This window comes from Piliocolobus tephrosceles, chromosome 1, assembly GCF_002776525.5.
Source record: "Piliocolobus tephrosceles isolate RC106 chromosome 1, ASM277652v3, whole genome shotgun sequence".
Taxonomy (NCBI): Eukaryota; Metazoa; Chordata; class Mammalia; order Primates; family Cercopithecidae; genus Piliocolobus; species Piliocolobus tephrosceles.
In genome coordinates this window covers 103,251,806-103,269,110 of record NC_045434.1, presented here as the reverse complement: position 1 = coordinate 103,269,110, position 17,305 = coordinate 103,251,806, and the positions used below count along the sequence as shown (strand labels likewise).

Here is a 17,305-nt window from a genome sequence, read left to right as displayed (position 1 = left end):
CCAGGCAATCCTTATCATCTCTAGGTTTATGATATGACCTAGATTATAGGTATGTTATGAACTGAATGCTTATGTTCTCCTTCTCGCCTGCAAATTCATATGTTGAAACTCTAACATACAAAATGATGGCATTTGGAGGTGGGGCCTCTGGATGCTAATCATGTCATGAGGGTGGAGCCCTCACGAATGGGATTAGTAGCCTTACAAGAAGAGACAGGAAAGTAACGATGTCTCTCTCTCTCTGCCAAGTGAGACTAACATTCACTGAGTTTTTAGCAAGTGATCATCCACAAACCAATATAGCAAGAAGTAGATCATCCACAAACCAGAAGAGGGCCTTCATCAGGAATTGCATTGGATGGCACCTTGATCTTGGGGTTTCTCAGTCTCCAACTGTGAGAAATGAATGTGTGTTGTTATGCCACCTAGTTTACGGTATTCACTCAAAATGACTAAGGTAAGGTAAAGCCCTCCTTCATTCTTCATGGTCTCAGGCAATTGCAAAACAAGAGTTAATTATATGCCGAGAAGTATTAGTGCCAGCACAGTGAAAACACTCTAGCACATGTTAATTATGATGATTACAACTTAAGAAAACTATAATCAGAAACCTGGCCAGGCACGGTGGCTTATGCCTGTAATCCGGCACTTTGGGAGGCCGAGGTGGGCAGATGAATTCGAGAGCAGCCTGGCCAACATGGTGAAACCCCGTCTCTACTAAAAATACAAAAATTAGCTGGGTGTGGTGGTACATGCCTGTAATCTCATTTACTGGGGAGGCTGAGACAGGAGAATTGCTTGAACCCAGGAGACAGAAATTACAGTGAACTGAGATCGTGCCATTGCACTACAGCCTGGGCGACCAAAAAAAAAAAAAAAAAAGATACAGTAAGGCCCTTGAAGAAAACAACCACCACCTAACTAACTCCAGTTTTCAAGGTGTTTTTATATTATCTTGTAGTTCTTTTGGTCCTTAATACAATCAATCCACTGCCACTAGAACCATATAACTCTCCTCTATCAAGTACTTCAAATTCTAATCATTTCTGTTCATATATTAAGCAATTTAAACTCTATATACATACATACAGTCAATGTATCATAGGAAATACAAAGAGTGATCTTTAGTTTATGCTGAATACTTAATTTTATCACTTCTCCATTAACTGTTATAAAGACAAGACTAAACCTACAGTTTGAAATCATTAAACAACATCCAAGCAAACAGAAAAGAGGAAGAAAATAGGCAAGCCATATTTTTGTACTGGAGTGACTACACTTATCCCTCTTTGGAAAGAAGTGATATTTTCTTTTCAATTTCAGAAATTTGATAGAAACTCTACATTTATTTTTCCTACCAAAAATACTCTAAAAAATCCTCTGCTAATTACTCTCAAAATTCTGCAGATGTATTCCTTTGGAAAAGGAAATATAGGATGGGCATGGTGGCTCATACTGGTAAACCCAACACTTTGGGAGGCCAAGGTGGGTGGATCACTTGAGGTCAGGAGTTTGAGACCAGTCTGGCCAACATGGTGAAACCCTGTCTCTACTGAAAAAAAAAAATACAAAAAATTAGCCAGGCATGGTGACACACACCTGTAGTCCCAGCTACTAGGGAGGCTGAGGCAGGAGAACTGCTTAAACCTGGGAGGTGGAGGCTGCAGCGAGCCGAGACCACACCATAGCACTCCAGCCTAGGTGACAGAGCAAGACTCTGTCGCCAAAAAAAAAAGAAAAAGAAAAAAGAAATATAAAGCATCCACCATATAATACATATTAAAGGAAAAAAATCTTTAAAATAATGTACCATTTGCCCTCACGGGTCTAACAAAGGCTGAACTTCTTTTAAGAGGTAATTTTCACTATCAAGAAACTTGGATATAGATGAATTAAGAACCCAAATACATGTGGAAACAAGAAGTGTACTTGTTTTAAAAATCGTATTAGGCCTTGCATAATTAATAAAAATGTTATAATTTGTGTCTTCAACAATTCAGTTAGCATTTGGCATGACCAAAGTTTAATTAAATTAAAGACTTGGCGATGCTTTGAATTAACGTCAGACGCTGGTGGTCATCTCCAGTCTCCCCTTTATCTTCTAATATGTCCTTGAAAATGGCATGTATTATTCAGGCTAAATCTTTTCACAAAGGCAGACTGGTATACCGAATGTTGCTTAATTATTTCAATGTCAAGGTCACTATGTTTCTCCTCTAGGATTTGATACTTTGAAACAACTTCATTCTATAACACTATAGACATCCGTAAAAGCATCAAATTTAGTTTCAGTGAGAAGAGTGGTCCTTATCTTTCTTTAGACATCATCGAATCATAAAATACAGTTGATATGTATATAGTTCTGTACCACCTTTAAGCCCTAGGACATCAATTGTACTAAAATCTCAGCATATGTAGAATCCTGCTTGTGTTACTAAACATTAATATACTGGTATGAATATAGCAAAGGAACATCCTTTCAAAATTACTACTGCCTGTAAGAAATTGTATATATAAATTTGCTTCCTTTCAAACTGGCAAAGTAGCTTATGGCCTCTATTATCTATACAGAAAATGGTTTGGGCCAGATTCTTGAGGTAGCCAAGTTCCCCTTTAATAAGGAAAAGTTGGCAGACTTTCATAGCTGCTCCTTGTGAAGAAGATACCTCAAATATGATCTCACAATTGACTGTAGAAGATGAAGTTAAAGTTTCAGACTTTTAAGGTACAGGGCCCAAGGGGTTAAAAAAAAGTACTATTTGAGAGAAAGCTTAACATCTGACATCTGACTGGCTGCCTGGATGAGATGACCTAGGGGACATAAGAGAGGACCTTAATATAGATGTATATATAAGGATCGAGTAATTTTGAGGTCTGACACAAAGAAAATGTATTCAATACATGCAAAAGATAAGAACCTTTATCTAAAAAATGTAAAGTCCCTTCTTGTTTATATGGGAAAATACAGGATGAATTTAATGCAACTATAGGGGGATTTCTCTATCATAAATAAAGAGAATATGTTTCTTTGATCTCCAATGAAGAATTAGTTTGGGCAGAAAAGAATGGGACCCCTGGAAGCACTGATCTGGAGCACATGATAGAACAGAAAGGTTCTTTTTTTTTTTTTTTTTTTCTCTGAACTGCCAATTTACGTGATAGGTTGAGGAAGATGGGGCCATCGGGAGGTGGTTGCAGGAATCAAAAAAAGTACAAAGCTACCCAGATGGGAATAATAATGGTTTGACCTTAATTCAAGAAGAAATGTTTAAAATGGCCAACAGATGCCTCTCATTGAAGTATAGTATCAGGGGATGAGCAGGCCAGAAGAGATTCTGGACAAAAGAGGAAGGAGGTCATCAGGGTTGGAATTTTGGACTAACAGGTCTTGCTCCACAAAACAAAAAATCACTCAAATGGTGGTATCAAGGACAAGAGGAGTGCTGTGTAGCATTCCCTCATATATATTTATTCGCATTTAAAAACTAACTGAGGATACCCCACCACAACAAAGCCCTTTCTAAATGCTATCTTCATGATACCTCTGTGAGGTAGGCAGCATAATTATAATTCTTACTCATAAGCAAGCTAAGGCACAAATAGAGCCTGAGTGGTAAAAGTGGTCTTTTGCCAATTATCAGCTCCCTGGATTTGTTCACTGTGACACACTTCCTCCACACTGATGCAGGCAACTCAAAAGATGCTGCTATGAAATGTCCTTAGAGGTAGTAGACCTGATAGCTAAACAAAATCAATCATGACTCTGGAAGACAACACACTCTCTAAGTGCTCACCGCTGGAGTCTTGGAAGATGTTCTTAAGAGTACTAATATGTGCAGTCCTTGTGAATAAGACCAAATCATCCATGATTATAGGAAAAAGGCTGAAGATACAGTCTTCTTGTTTCCCCACAGTTCCCCACACATTGAGATCAGAACTGTGGCAATCTTAACAAATCATATAATCCAAGGAAACTTAGTCCTTAAACTTTAGTCTTAACTTGTGCATTAACATTCTAAGTCCTCTATTTTGCTAATGATTTTGATGTTTTTTGTCAGATACATTTCTACATTCTTGGTCCCAGATAATTCTCTTTCAACATAGCCGAATTATCTTTATAAAATGTACATGGTATTAACACCATGGATCTGAAGCAAACAATGCATCTGGTTAGCATATATTGGTCCTGTGTATTTCGAGAATCACTTAAGTACACAAAGGAAGCGTGCAATGTTAGAGAGATGACGTGAACAGTCTTGGTGGTTTATCTAATGGAGAATTCGGTGTCCTTCAGGAAACTAAAGATACTCAAAAGTTGCTCCCCAATTTCTATTAACAATCTAAAAATGAACATTTCCATTTGATATAAATATACAAATTTAAAATGTGTGCAGTTCATAATGGCCTACCATTTTTAGATTGCTTATGTGCCAGAAAATATACAGTCAATAAAAAAATACCAGAGAGGTGGGGACAAAAGGCTCTCTGGATCTGTACAGCAAACATGAGTATCACTTCAACAGGTAGCTATTCGTGGAGGAAGTGGCATCCTGGGAACCAAGAAGCACTGAAAGATGGCAGGTCACAAATCTGGTGATGGGGGATATGATGTATAGTAAGGCCCGTTTTCCTGTGGAAAGAAAAAGCACAAGAACATTTAAGTAACAGAACCAATTTAACTGGAAATGTGAAAAAAAGGGATTTACAGTCATTGAGGCAGTGATATAAAATGTCTAGCACATGTCTGGCACTAGGCAGGCCCTCACCCATTAGGTAGTTCAACTAGTATCACTCAGAGTATAAGGTAGGCAAAGGCAATAGGATCATAACATTTTTAAAGAATAATACCACTTATTGAATATTTTATATGCCAGACAATTTATAGGCACTTTGAGTCATCCCTTTAAATCTTCACGTAATGGCATGAAGGAGGTAACATCCTCACTTTACAGAAGAGGAAAGTGAGGATCACATAGATTGAATAATTTACCTAAAGTTACCTAGTTGGTAACCAGCACAGCCTGAATTTAAATTCAAATCTATTTGAATCTAACATCCAGACTCTGTTTTGTTAGACTGTGTTGTCTTACTGTGTGCCAAATCTTAATTTAGAGTTATGAAAACAAAGAAGCTATCACAGAGGAATTTAATAGCTATAACTATTTTGGCAGAAGTGAGTCTTCATGACATGCCTGAGTGGCAAGGCTTGTAACCATTACAGTTCTTAGGAAATTTAGTTCAAGATCAAGATGGAGAATTAAATGCCAAACCTTTAATGTCAATGTAAGGGCAACAAATTAGTGTAAGGGGGGATTTTTGGCCCTTATTTTGGCTAATCTCAATAAAAATCAAGACAGGTCTATGATAGAAGGATCCTCAATTAGATTTATGAGACTTAAGACTGGTTTCTCATTTTTAAGGAAAGTATTTCTTTGACAAATAATTTGTTTTTCAGCAAATCACAAATAGATAATGCTTAGCGCTAGTATAAGAAAATAGTTTGAAATGAAGAGTAAGCAGAAGAAAATAGCATTTCTTCATGGTACATTTACATTATAGCTATTGTAGAGCATTAAACCTACCAGGTCTTGAACATAGTAGGCAGTGAAATTGTTTGAGACTAAATAAATCAGGCACTCTGCCATTCTTCAGCACAAATGCTTTGGAGCAAGACTTGATCTTGGGCCATAACCAGGATAACAAGACATCTAGGAAAACTTACCCTCCGATTATAAACCTAACCATGTATTAAACAAAATTAAAAAAAAAATAGGTAGAAATAAATCCTAGGATAGGCTACATTTCTAAAAACTTGAAAAACTTTAATAAAACCCTTTTTAAAATTGAAAAATCGGATCTAACTAAACTAAAGAGCTTCTGCACAGCAAACAAAATTATCATCAGAGTGAACAGACAACCTACAGAATGGGAGAACATTTCTGCAATCTATCTATCTGACAAAGGGCTAATATCCAGAATCTACAAGGAACTTATGCAAATTTAGAAGAAAAAAAACAACCCCATTAAAAAGTGGGCAAAAGATATGAACAGAAACTTCCCAAAAAAAGACATATATGTGGCCAACGAACATTTTAAAAAAACAGCTCAACATCACTGATCATCAGAGAAATGCAAATCAAAACCACAATGAGATACCATCTTATGCCAGTCAGAATGGTGATTACTAAAAAGTCAAGAAACAACAAATGCTGGTGAGGCTGTGGAGAAATAGGAACACTTTTACACTGTTGGTGGGAATGTAAATTAGTTCAACCATTGTGGAGGACAGTGTGGTGATTCCTCAAAGATTTAGAACCAGAAATATCATTTCACCCAGCAATTCCATTACTGGGTATATACTCAAAGGAATATAAATCATCCCATTATAAAGATACATGCACGTGTAAGTTTACTGCAGTACTATTCCCAATAGCAAAGACATTGAATCAACCCAAATGCCCATCAATGATAGACTAGATAAAGAAAATGTGGTACATATACGCATGGAATACTATGAAGCCATAAAAAGGAATGAGATCATGTCCTTTGCAGAGACACAGATGAAGCTGGAAGCCATTATTCTCAGCAAACTAACGTAGGAACAGAAACCCAGACACCACATGTTCTCACTTGTAAGTAGGAGCTGAACAATGAGAACACACGGACACAGGGAGCGGAACACTTACTGGGGCCTTTTGGGGGAGGGGGAGGGGGAGAGCATTAGGGAAACAAGCTAATGCATGCTGGGCTTAATAACCAGGTGACATGCCTGAGTGGTAAGGTTGATAGGCACAGCAAACCACCATGGCACATGTTTACCTATGTAACAAACCTGCACAACCTACACATGTACCTCAGAACTTAAAAAACTAAAAAAAAAATAATTTTATATAAAAAAGAAATCCCTATAAAAATGTTTCATTAACCAAATCCTTTATCTTCAATTTGCATGGAAGCTACACTTACAGAAACATGCCCTGAAGAGATGAATCTATTCTGAGTTTCATCTGAAAGTTCACTGTCTCTAAGAGTTCTCTATTCTATTCTATTACCACTTTTTTTCTAAGTTTCTCATATCTACATTAAATTATGACAAACTAAGAAGAGCAAGTTCAATGCTTAATGCCATGAAATAGAATTTCCATTATTAATTTCACACTGGGCAAGAGACTGCTGAGCAATCAAATATTTTTTCTATTTCTGGAAACAATCATAGAAATTTAAAGAATTGTTGCCAGGAAAAACTGTATATTCTCTGCTGTGTGTTTTTTTTAAGAATGCCATCTAACTCTCTTTCTGAAATGGTCTCAGTATCACTGTTACCTAGATTAAACAATAGCTTCTGATTGCCTTCAAAGGTCCCTTTTAATCCTATAAAATTTATGTTGCTATTCCAAGTCACAGAAATCCCAGAAAAATAGAAGTCCACTGAAACGGGTTTCTTTCTTTCTTTTTTTTTTTTTAAACAGATACTAATCACTTCACTCCTTAACCAAATAAAGAACCTTCTATATGCAAGGCACAATTTCAACATGATAATGAAATTAACCAACTCTATACTCATTTCTTTTCTCTGATCATACTTTTAGTTTTTCCTAAAAAAGGAAAATGTTTCCTTACAAAGTAACATGCAGCTACCTACTGGTATCTCCATTTCAATGTCTGACGGGGCACCTCAAACCTATTATGTCACAAACTGAACACAGTACCTGTCCCGCCCCCCTAATCTTTCAATCCTTTTCCTCCAAATTGCTTCTCTGTGGTGGTAGCAACACCATCCACCAAGTCTCCCAAAGCAGAAACTTACTTTCTGCTTCATCCTTAGTGGCTACTCAGTCACCAAATGCTGTGAATTTTATTTCCTAAAATGTCTATTTCTAAATCTCTCTAAAATCTTCAAATCTCTGCCATTATCACTATCACTGCCCTAACAATATAGTCTCGTTTCTCCTCCAGGCTTTACTAATAGACCTCATCTTTTCCCCCATGGACTTACCCTTCCCCCTCTAGTCATTCTCTATACTGTTTCTATAGTCATTGTCTAAACAGCAATGCAATGGCAATTCTCCCTTGCAGAACACTCTTCACGGACTACAAAGCCAAAGGCCAGCAGCACTAATATGTAAGGTTACTGTACTCAATGATGTGCTCTCTGCCTGCCCCTTCCACATCATCTCCTGATATCTTCTGCTATAGTTTGAATATCTGACCTTCCAAACCTCATGTTGAAATGTGATCTCCATGCGGGAGGTAGGGCCTAGTGGGAGGTGTTTGGGTCATGGGGCAGATCCCTCATAAATGTCTTGGTGCTGTCCTTGTGGTAGTAAGTTCTCACTCTATTAGTTCCTATGAAAGCTTGTTGTTAAAAAGGGACTGGCATGCCCCTTTCTTCTCTCTCTTGCTTTCTCTTTTGCCATGTGATCTCTACACCCACCGGCTCCCCTTACCCGTTGACCATGAGTGGAAGCAGCCTGAGTCCCTCATCTGAAGTAGATGTTGGTGTCATGCTTCTTGTACAGCCTGCAGAAATGTGAGCCAAATAAACCTCTTTTCTTTATAAATTACCCAGCCTCAGGTATTCCTTTATGGCAACATAAAAATGGATGAAAACAAAAAATTGGTACTGAGGGGTGGGGTGTTGCTATAAAGAGACCTGAAAATATGGAAGCAGCTTTGGAACCGGGTAATGGGCAGAGGCTGGAAGAGTTTGCAAGGATCAGAAGACAACAGAAACACTGAGGGAAAGTTTGAAACTTCTTAGAGATTGGTTAAGTTGTTGTGACCAAAATGCTGATAGAAATACAGTCAGTAAAGGCCATGCTGATAAGGTCTCAGATGGAAATGGGGAACTTAAGAATTAGAGCAAAGGTCATCCTTGTTACACCCTAGCAAAGAACTTGGCCACACTGTGTCCATCCCCTAGACTTTTATGGAGGACAAACAATACTGGTACCCTATGGTATCTGGTGGAAGAAATTTCTAAGCAGTAAAGCATTCAAGAAGTGGTATGGCTGCTTTTAACAGCTTATAATCAGATATGAGAGCAAAGAATTTTTGATTAAAAATAAAGTTGGAATTTATGATTAAAAAGGATACAGAAGCCCGGGTGCAGTGGCTCAAGCCTGTAATCCCAGGACTTTGGGAGGCCGAGACGGGTGGATCACGAGGTCAGGAGATCGAGACCATCCTGGCTAACACGGTGAAACCCCGTCTCTACTAAAAAATACAAAAAAACTAGCCAGGCGAGGTGGTGGGCGCCTGTAGTCCCAGCTACTCGGGAGGCTGAGGCAGGAGAATGGCATAAAGCCGGGAGGCAGAGCTTGCAGTGGGCTGAGATCCGGCCACTGGACTCCAGCCTGGGCAACAGAGCGAGACTCCGTTTCAAAAAAAAAAAAAAGATGCAGAACATAAAATTTTAAGGAAAGAATATTTTCAAGAGAGGAATGTAAGGATGCTGTGGAGCAACCACTTCCTAGAGAGATTAGCAAGGATAAATCTTTGAGGTAGCTCCTCACGTCACAGGTCCAGAGGACTAGGAAGACAGAATGGTTTGGGAGGGACAAGGCTTTAACACTTCAGGATGCTGCTCTCTGCATGCCAGCCCCTTCTGGTTCCAGCAATGGCTCAAAGGGTTCCAGGTACTGCTTGGGCAACAGCTCTGGAGGGTGCAAGCTGTAAGCTTTGGTGGCTTCCATGTGGTGTTAAGTCTGCATGCAGCATGCAAGAGTGGTGGAGGCTTGGCAGCTTGTAACTAGATTTCAGAGGATATATCAGAAAGCCTGGGTTCCCAGGCAGAAGTCTGCTTCAGTGGTGGAGCACCTCCAGGTAGTGCTCACTGGGGCACTACCTAGTGGAGCTGTGGCGTTGTGTTGCTCCCATCCAGACCCCAGAATCATTCTGGAAAAACCTCTGGCATTCAGCTTTAACCTGTGAGAGAAGACATGTGGGTGGCAACTGGCAAAGCCATGGCGGTAGGGGTGCCCAAGGCCTTGGGAAACCACCCTTTGTACCAGTGTGCCTGGTATGCAGAACATGAAGCCAAAGGAGATTATTTTGGAGATTTAAGATTTAATGTCTGCCCTGATAGGTTTTGGACTTACAAGGGGCCAGTTACCCCTTTCTTTTGGTCTGTTCCTCTTATTCCTCCCTTTTGGAATGGGAATGTTTACCCAATGCCTGTACAATCATTATATCTTGGAAGCAAATAACTTGATTTTCATTTTACAAATTTACAGCTGTGAGGAACTTGCCTTGAGTCTCAGATGAGACTTTGGATTTCTGAGTTGGTGCTGGAACAAGTTAAGACTATTGAGGACTGCTGGGACGGAATGATTATATTTTGCATGTGTGAAGAACATGAGGTTTGGGTGGCTAGGGGCAAAATGCTACATTTTTGATATTTGACCCTCTAAACATCATGTTAAAATTTGGTTCCCAGTGTTGGAGGTGGGGTCTAATGCCAGGTGTTTGAGTCATGGTGTGGGGTGGATCTCTCATAAATGGCTTGGTGCTGACCTTGTGGTAATAAGTAAATCCTTGCTCTATTAGTTCCTGTGAAAGCTGGTTGTTAAAAAGAGCCTGACACCTCCCTTCCCTCTCTCTTGTTTCCCTTCCCACCATGTGATCTCTGCGCACACTGGCTCCCCTTACACTTCTGCTAAGAGTGGAAGCAGCCTGAGTCCCTCACCAGAAGCAGATGCTGGTGCCCTTCTTCTCATACAGCCTGCAGAACCATGAACCAAATAAATCTGTTCTTTATACTTAGCCTCAGGTACTCCCTTATAGCAACAAAGAAATGGACTAAGAAACCCTCTTTTGTTTTTTCCCCATTTTGCCTCTCTTTGATCTAACATCTCAATTTTAGAAGCTCTAGCATAGGTACAGAGAGCAATCTAATGAGCCAAGTGTTAGACTGTAAGTTAGTCTACTTAATTTTGATTAATTACATTATTATGCTTGTATTTATATAAAAACATAACAGCTAAAATACACAACCAAACAAAACAAAAAACAAAACCAAACTTGAGTGAGGTGGAGCTATATTTAATATTTAATGAAAGCCTGCTTTATAGGCCCGTAAGTATATAGAAAATGCTTTGGCTTAAAATACAGTCCTTTAGGTTTTCTAATCAACACCCAACTTGTATGTTTCTATCCCAGAAAATAAATGATAAATCCAGATACTAGCTATGAATTGTCATTCGAAATTTTAAGTATAAAAATGTTTCTTAGTGTCTTTCACATTTTCTGCTATCCATTTTTTTAAGCATTAAAATGAGTGATGTAGAGTTCAAAGGAAAAACACTAAGATCATTTTCTACTCCAGCAATCTGCAGTAAATACAAACTAATGTACTCTTTTCTCTTCCCTATATTCCACAACTTTTGAATCTATGATCCAGCTGCTCCAATTACAAATCCTCTCTGTACAACAGTCAAACATGAAATTTTATTAGTCATTAGATCACATTATACACTTTACTCTGCACATAAGGGAAAAACAATTATAGCTAAAGTTAGAGAAATGTTAGAGAGAAATTGTGTTGCAGAATTTTTATTTTGCTGTATACACATTGCACAATAATTAGGGAAGAATAATTTATTTCAAACTGAATATAACTTTCAAATATATCCCCTGGTTCATGAATAAAGATATGCAATCAACAACAGTTAAACAATGAGCTTGATGAGCTTTTGGCCAAGTGTGTTACTTTCTTTTTTTTTTTTTTCCAAAAATTACTAAGGTGAAACCATGAATAAACACAATAGAATAAATTGATGAAATTCACGAATAGTCCTTTGACTAGTGCTTATGTAACAGATTCATAAACACATCTATAAATAATAACACTATCAGATGATGCTCTTAAAAACATTATACAAACTTTTAGAAAATGAAACTTTTTGGCAAGGCAAAGACTACTGAGATAGGCTACATGATTTACAATTAATTCTAAAAGTGATCACCAATAAATTCTTCTGGCTCTGTGTGGATGGAAAGCCATTCAATCTTAAGAAAATTAGGTAGAGGTATCTGTTTTAAACATGGTAGAAAACTTACAATACAAACGAAAACTGGTTCCGAATTCACAGCAGAGAGATCTCCCACTGAAACGTTTATATGGGGAAAATGTCTCTCTTGGGACAAACCCTTTTCCTAATGTTATCATAGGGAAAGGATGTTAAGTGATATTACCAAGTTTACTAAGATTCGCTAATTTACATTAATATCCGGTAATGACAGGATGTTGTGCTCATAAGTGCTGCTCTATAGAACAGTTAATATACCATACCAGGTGAGGGAGAACTTCTGGTACTTCTTACCCTGGCATCATATTCAAGGACAAAAGGAGGAAAGTCGATCTGTTCTGGTGATATGGCAGAAAACAGCTGGTGGAGGCTGTCCACATGGTGGATTTTGTCCTTCAGTCCTGAGACAGAAAAGGTGGTAAAAAACCATGTTGACACCTGATTAATAGAAGAGAAAAAATAATTTAAGCTAGTTGCCATAGTTAGAAACATAAACATAATTTGGAAAATTTATAGTAGATAAAAACTGTATTTCAAAATCTTAAAATAACTAGTGTTTTCCAAAGTGCAATTTGAGTTGTGCAATCATCAGTTTAGTTGTATTAATAACATTAAAAAGAAGAAACAAGGATAACACTGACTAGAGACTATAAGAAGAATGAGCTTTGTTTCATGAAACTTTTGTTTCCATTACATGTATATAAGTTCCCATGTGTGCAGTGTGTTAGTGCTGTACTACATGCTTCTTACTGTGGGTTGTAGTCAAAATCGTTGCATTATTTGGTAGAATAATTGGTGTTCCGGTCTTCTGAAAATGGTTAATATCTCCAAATCTCACACTGTGAATTTTTCAAATGAGACTGAAAAGAAAATTTGTGCCAATATTTGGGACTTATGTATTTTCAGCTGATGCTTGGCATGAGTTTCTTTCTCGAAGTCCATCAAAGTGAATCACTTGTAGATGTGATGTCATCTTTGTTCATTTCACCTGACAACATGCAATCCCTCTCTAAAAGCTAGTCTGCAAAATTTGTTGGTTCCCCAAAAAAGGATAAAAAATTCTTGATACCAAACAATACTGACATAAACTAGTAATGGCTTGAACTTAAAAATTACTGTTTATCTAAATTGGCAATCACAAATTAGTCCATGTTTACCAACATACTATACAATAGTCCTATGAGGCAGGTATGATATTGTTGCTATCCCCATTTTACTTACAGAAGAAGGTAATGTATGTAGGAAATAGTAAACTGTTTTGAAAAGGACCATTATACTAAATAGTGCAGGCTTCTTATAATAACATTATCAAAAAATTGTTCACAAGGCATGCCTGAAGGCCCTTGGAGCAGTGCAATATTGGAGGCAGGACAACATGAAAATAAATTAGGAGGCTGCTGTGTCATTTCAAGTAAAAGTTGACAGTGGGATGAACTAATGTAGAGCCAGTGGGAATAAAGACACAGACATAAATTTGAGCAATTGTAAACACACAGAACTGATGCAATGTGCTAGGAGATGAGGTAGAGAAAGTGCTCCAGAAAGGCTCTCTGGTTTCTGGCTTAGGCACTTGGGTAGGCAGTAGTCCCATTTACTAACACAGAGAACACAAACAGCAGTTCGGGAATAGGTGGAAGAGGAGTACATGAGGAGATCTGTTTAAAAATGTTGAACTTCAGGGTCCTATAAGACACCTAAGTAGAGATATCTAATCAGTAGTTCAATACCAAGGTCAAAGCCTAAGAAGGATAATGATGATGATGATGATGATGATGATGATAAAAATGATGATGATAGCTTACATTTACTGAGCACTTATTATACGTCAGGTAATGTTTTAAGTATTTTACATGTATTAACTCATTTCATCTTCCAATAACCCTAAAAGATAGGCACTATTATTATTCCCATTTTATAGGGGATAAAATTAAAGCCTAGAGAAATTATACTACTTGCCTGAGATGACAAATTGGTAACTGGTAGAGCTGGGATTAGAACCCAGGTCATCTGAATCTTGAAACCATAGTTCTAAACATTAGGCTTTATTGCCTCCCCAGATATATGTTTGAAGATTGCATATATTTTGGAGGGTCACTGAAGAAATGGGAATAAAAACGGTATAGAATTAAAGATGAGGGTGGAGAAACACGGAAACACTAACACTCAAAGGATGCAAGCAGGAAGCCAGGGGCAGTGGCTCATGCCAGTAATCCCAGCACTTTGGGAGGCCAAGGTGGGAGGATTACTTGAGGCTAAGAGTGTGAGCCCAGCCTTGGCAACACAGCAAGACCCCAACTCTATAAAACTACAAAATAAAAAAAATTAGCCAGGCATGATAGTGCATGTCTGCAGTCCTAGCTACTCCGGAGGCCAATGTGGGAGGATCCCTTGACGCCAGGAGTTCTAGGTTACAGAGAGCTATAATCACACCACTGCACTCCAGTGTGGGTGACAGAGTGAGACCATCTCTAAAAAGAGATGAGAAGAGAAAGAGAGGCCGACAAATGAGACTGAGAAGCAGCAGCTAGAAGTAGGAGAGAAACCAGGCAAGGTAAATTTCAAAGAAGCCAAGACAAAGTGTGTCAAGGAAGAAGTGATCAACTGTGCTTAAGGCTGCAGGGAATGCAGGTAACATAGAGAGAGAAAAGTGTTTATTAGATTTAGTGACCCAGAAATTATGAATGATTTTGGTGTGAAAAACTTCAGCTGGCACAGCAGGATAACCACACTGGAGTCATTTAAAAGGTACATGAGAAATGGAGATGGTGAGCATAGAACAAAGATTATATCAAACAATTTTGGTCGTAAAGTAGAGGAGAGAAAAATAGATCTTAGCATTTTTAAAAGTTGATAGATAATTTGGATCCAGCAAAGCGGGAGAGGAGAAAGACACTAACTGTTGAAGAGAGTTTCCTAAGGAAATGGAAATATACTCTGTAGTTTACGGTCTGGGAAAAAATGCCTAGATTTAAATCTAGCCTTTGCTACTAACTGTTGGTTATCTTGGTTCCTTAATCTCTCTAAGCATCAATTTTCTTACCAGTATAGTGGGACAACTACTGCTAACTATTTCACAGGTATACTGCAAAGCTTAGGCAAGATAATTCACAGGAGGAACGGGCAGATAGCAAGTGCTCAGAAAACTTAAGCTAATGTCATTACTGTGGGATCCACAGCACAGGGAGAGGGACTGTCCTTCATTAAGGACATTAATGAAATGTGTTCATTAAGATGGAACACATTTTTGTGACAGAGAAAAAGGGGGCAATGATAAGAACAGTTAGCAAGTAGGTTTGGAGTGGGAAGGTAAAGATAAAGAGCTCCTTACTGATGACTTCTATGAGTGAAGAAAGCAGTAAAATGGATTATTTCAAGTTTAGGTTTTGATGGTCAGGTGCGATGAAAGTGTAAGAGGTCCCAGGTTAATTTAGGGTGATTGACAAGAGTGGATGAAGTGATGAAATGTCAGTTTTTAGCTTGATAGAGAAGAAAATAAAGGCAAGATGATATTTTCAGAAAGAGTAAAAAGAGCAAGAGACTAGATGTCTTGATGAAGTCAAGATGTAGGCTTAGGTAGTGGGAATACAACTGTGAGCAAGACTGCTATATTCTAGCCCTCATGGATCTTGCTGGCTCATGTATAAGGAAGAAAATTAAACATGCAACTAAAATAAAAACATAACAATGATATAAGACTACAGAATCTAAAGGGGTTACAATGCAAGAACAGCTACTAGCTGCAGGATTGGTCAGGGAAGGATTTCTATAAAAAGTAGAGCTGAGACCTGAAGGTCAAGCAGGAGGTAGCTATGGGCAGAGGAGGTAAGTGTATTCTGTTAACAGCAGCATAAACAAGGCCCAGATGAACAAAGAGCAAGAAAAGACGCAGGGACTGATGGGCTAATGGCTTATAAGGGTTGCCCACAAAGGCGCTGGAGTCACATACAACCAAAACATCAGGACTACAACTCAAGATCACTTAGAAACCAGGAAATTAGCAGTCACAATGGTGACGGCAACAATTAAGTTGCTGAGCTATTATCTTAATACTCTGGGCATGTAGTACAGATAAATTCTAGATTTAGCCAAAGAGAAAAATACTGTACCTTTGAACGAAATGTGGGATGAACAAAATAAACAGCCTTCAAATTCCTCTTGTACCTGATCCAAAAATAAAATGACAAAAAAATTAGTATAAGTTCATGCCTAAAACCAATTACTATCATAGACTATTAACTATTTGCCTAGGTATATAAACATAATCAGAGAAAAAAAAAGGCAGCTATAATTTACAGATTGAATTTTAGGTGAGAGTCAAAAACAAACCAGAGAACATTTCATTTTTTAAAGTATCTCTTTTATAGGAGATATTAAGTGCTTCTGTCAGCTGAGTTAGAGCCACCCCTAGGTAGGATAAAGTTAAGTAAATTTGTATTTAACAAATTTATTGTGTGTCATTTTTTAATATGATGCTAGAATCTCTGGGATCAGAGTTAAACAGCAGCGAAATCACTTAAAATTAGAGCAAAAAATTTAAACTAAAAGTTTCAATGGTCATATTACAACAACTAGCAGAATCTGCTGTGTCCCAGAAATTGTAGAGGCCTTCTACTTAAATTCTCCTAACAATTCTATGAGCGCAGTACTATTACTGCAGGTATTTTAGCCCTCCCAAAGTCACCCAGCCATCAAGTGGCAGAGCCGGGAACTGAACCCAGGCAATACCGCTCCAGAATCATACTCCTATCCACTATTCCATCTGGCCTCTCTACGTGTGCCTGAGACTTTTTTCAACAGTTCAATAATCAGCATCAGGTCATGTGAGGTTAATTGGAAAGGACTTCAGAGAAACAGTACAAACTATTTCACAGTTGAGGACTGTTCCACGTTAAAGAACTGGTTAGTGGTAGAAGCAGAACTACAGTGGGGTGAAGCTTCCTTTCACATATACAACCCACATTCAGAGAAAGCTAAAAAGGTGTCTATTGGGTAATGAAAGCTTTAATATTCCTAAATAAGATGAGATTTAATGGGAGAAGTAGGATAGCTGGAAATTTACGGTAATTTGCCTTCTTTGTACCCTAACTGTAAAATGGGCTTCTCAATGAAATCCACACAGACATTGTGATGCTACAAATAACAAAACAGCTAACAGGAGGGTTGAGTGCCACTTTTTATTCAGAAAAAATGTTAATAAGAAAAAATGTAAAACACTCCATTTCATCTTTGCTACAGTAGGGTGTCATATATTGGCCAGGCGTGGTGGCTCAAGCCTG

General features: G+C 38.2%; 1 protein-coding gene across 2 annotated transcripts in view; it reads right to left on the bottom strand.

Moving 5' to 3' along the window:
* Window positions 1-2,889: 2,889 nt before the first annotated feature.
* GDAP2 (ganglioside induced differentiation associated protein 2) overlaps window positions 2,890-17,305 on the bottom strand; it is a 60,594-nt gene continuing 46,178 nt past the window's right edge. For both annotated transcript variants that reach the window (XM_023222726.2, XM_023222727.3), the window contains exons 12-14: window positions 16,136-16,190; window positions 12,324-12,467; window positions 2,890-4,630 (exon numbers count right to left, since the gene is read on the bottom strand). In XM_023222726.2, the coding sequence (XP_023078494.1) occupies window positions 4,583-4,630; window positions 12,324-12,467; window positions 16,136-16,190 (247 nt within the window). In that variant the 3' untranslated portion in view covers window positions 2,890-4,582. The remainder of the gene's footprint in view (window positions 4,631-12,323; window positions 12,468-16,135; window positions 16,191-17,305) is intronic.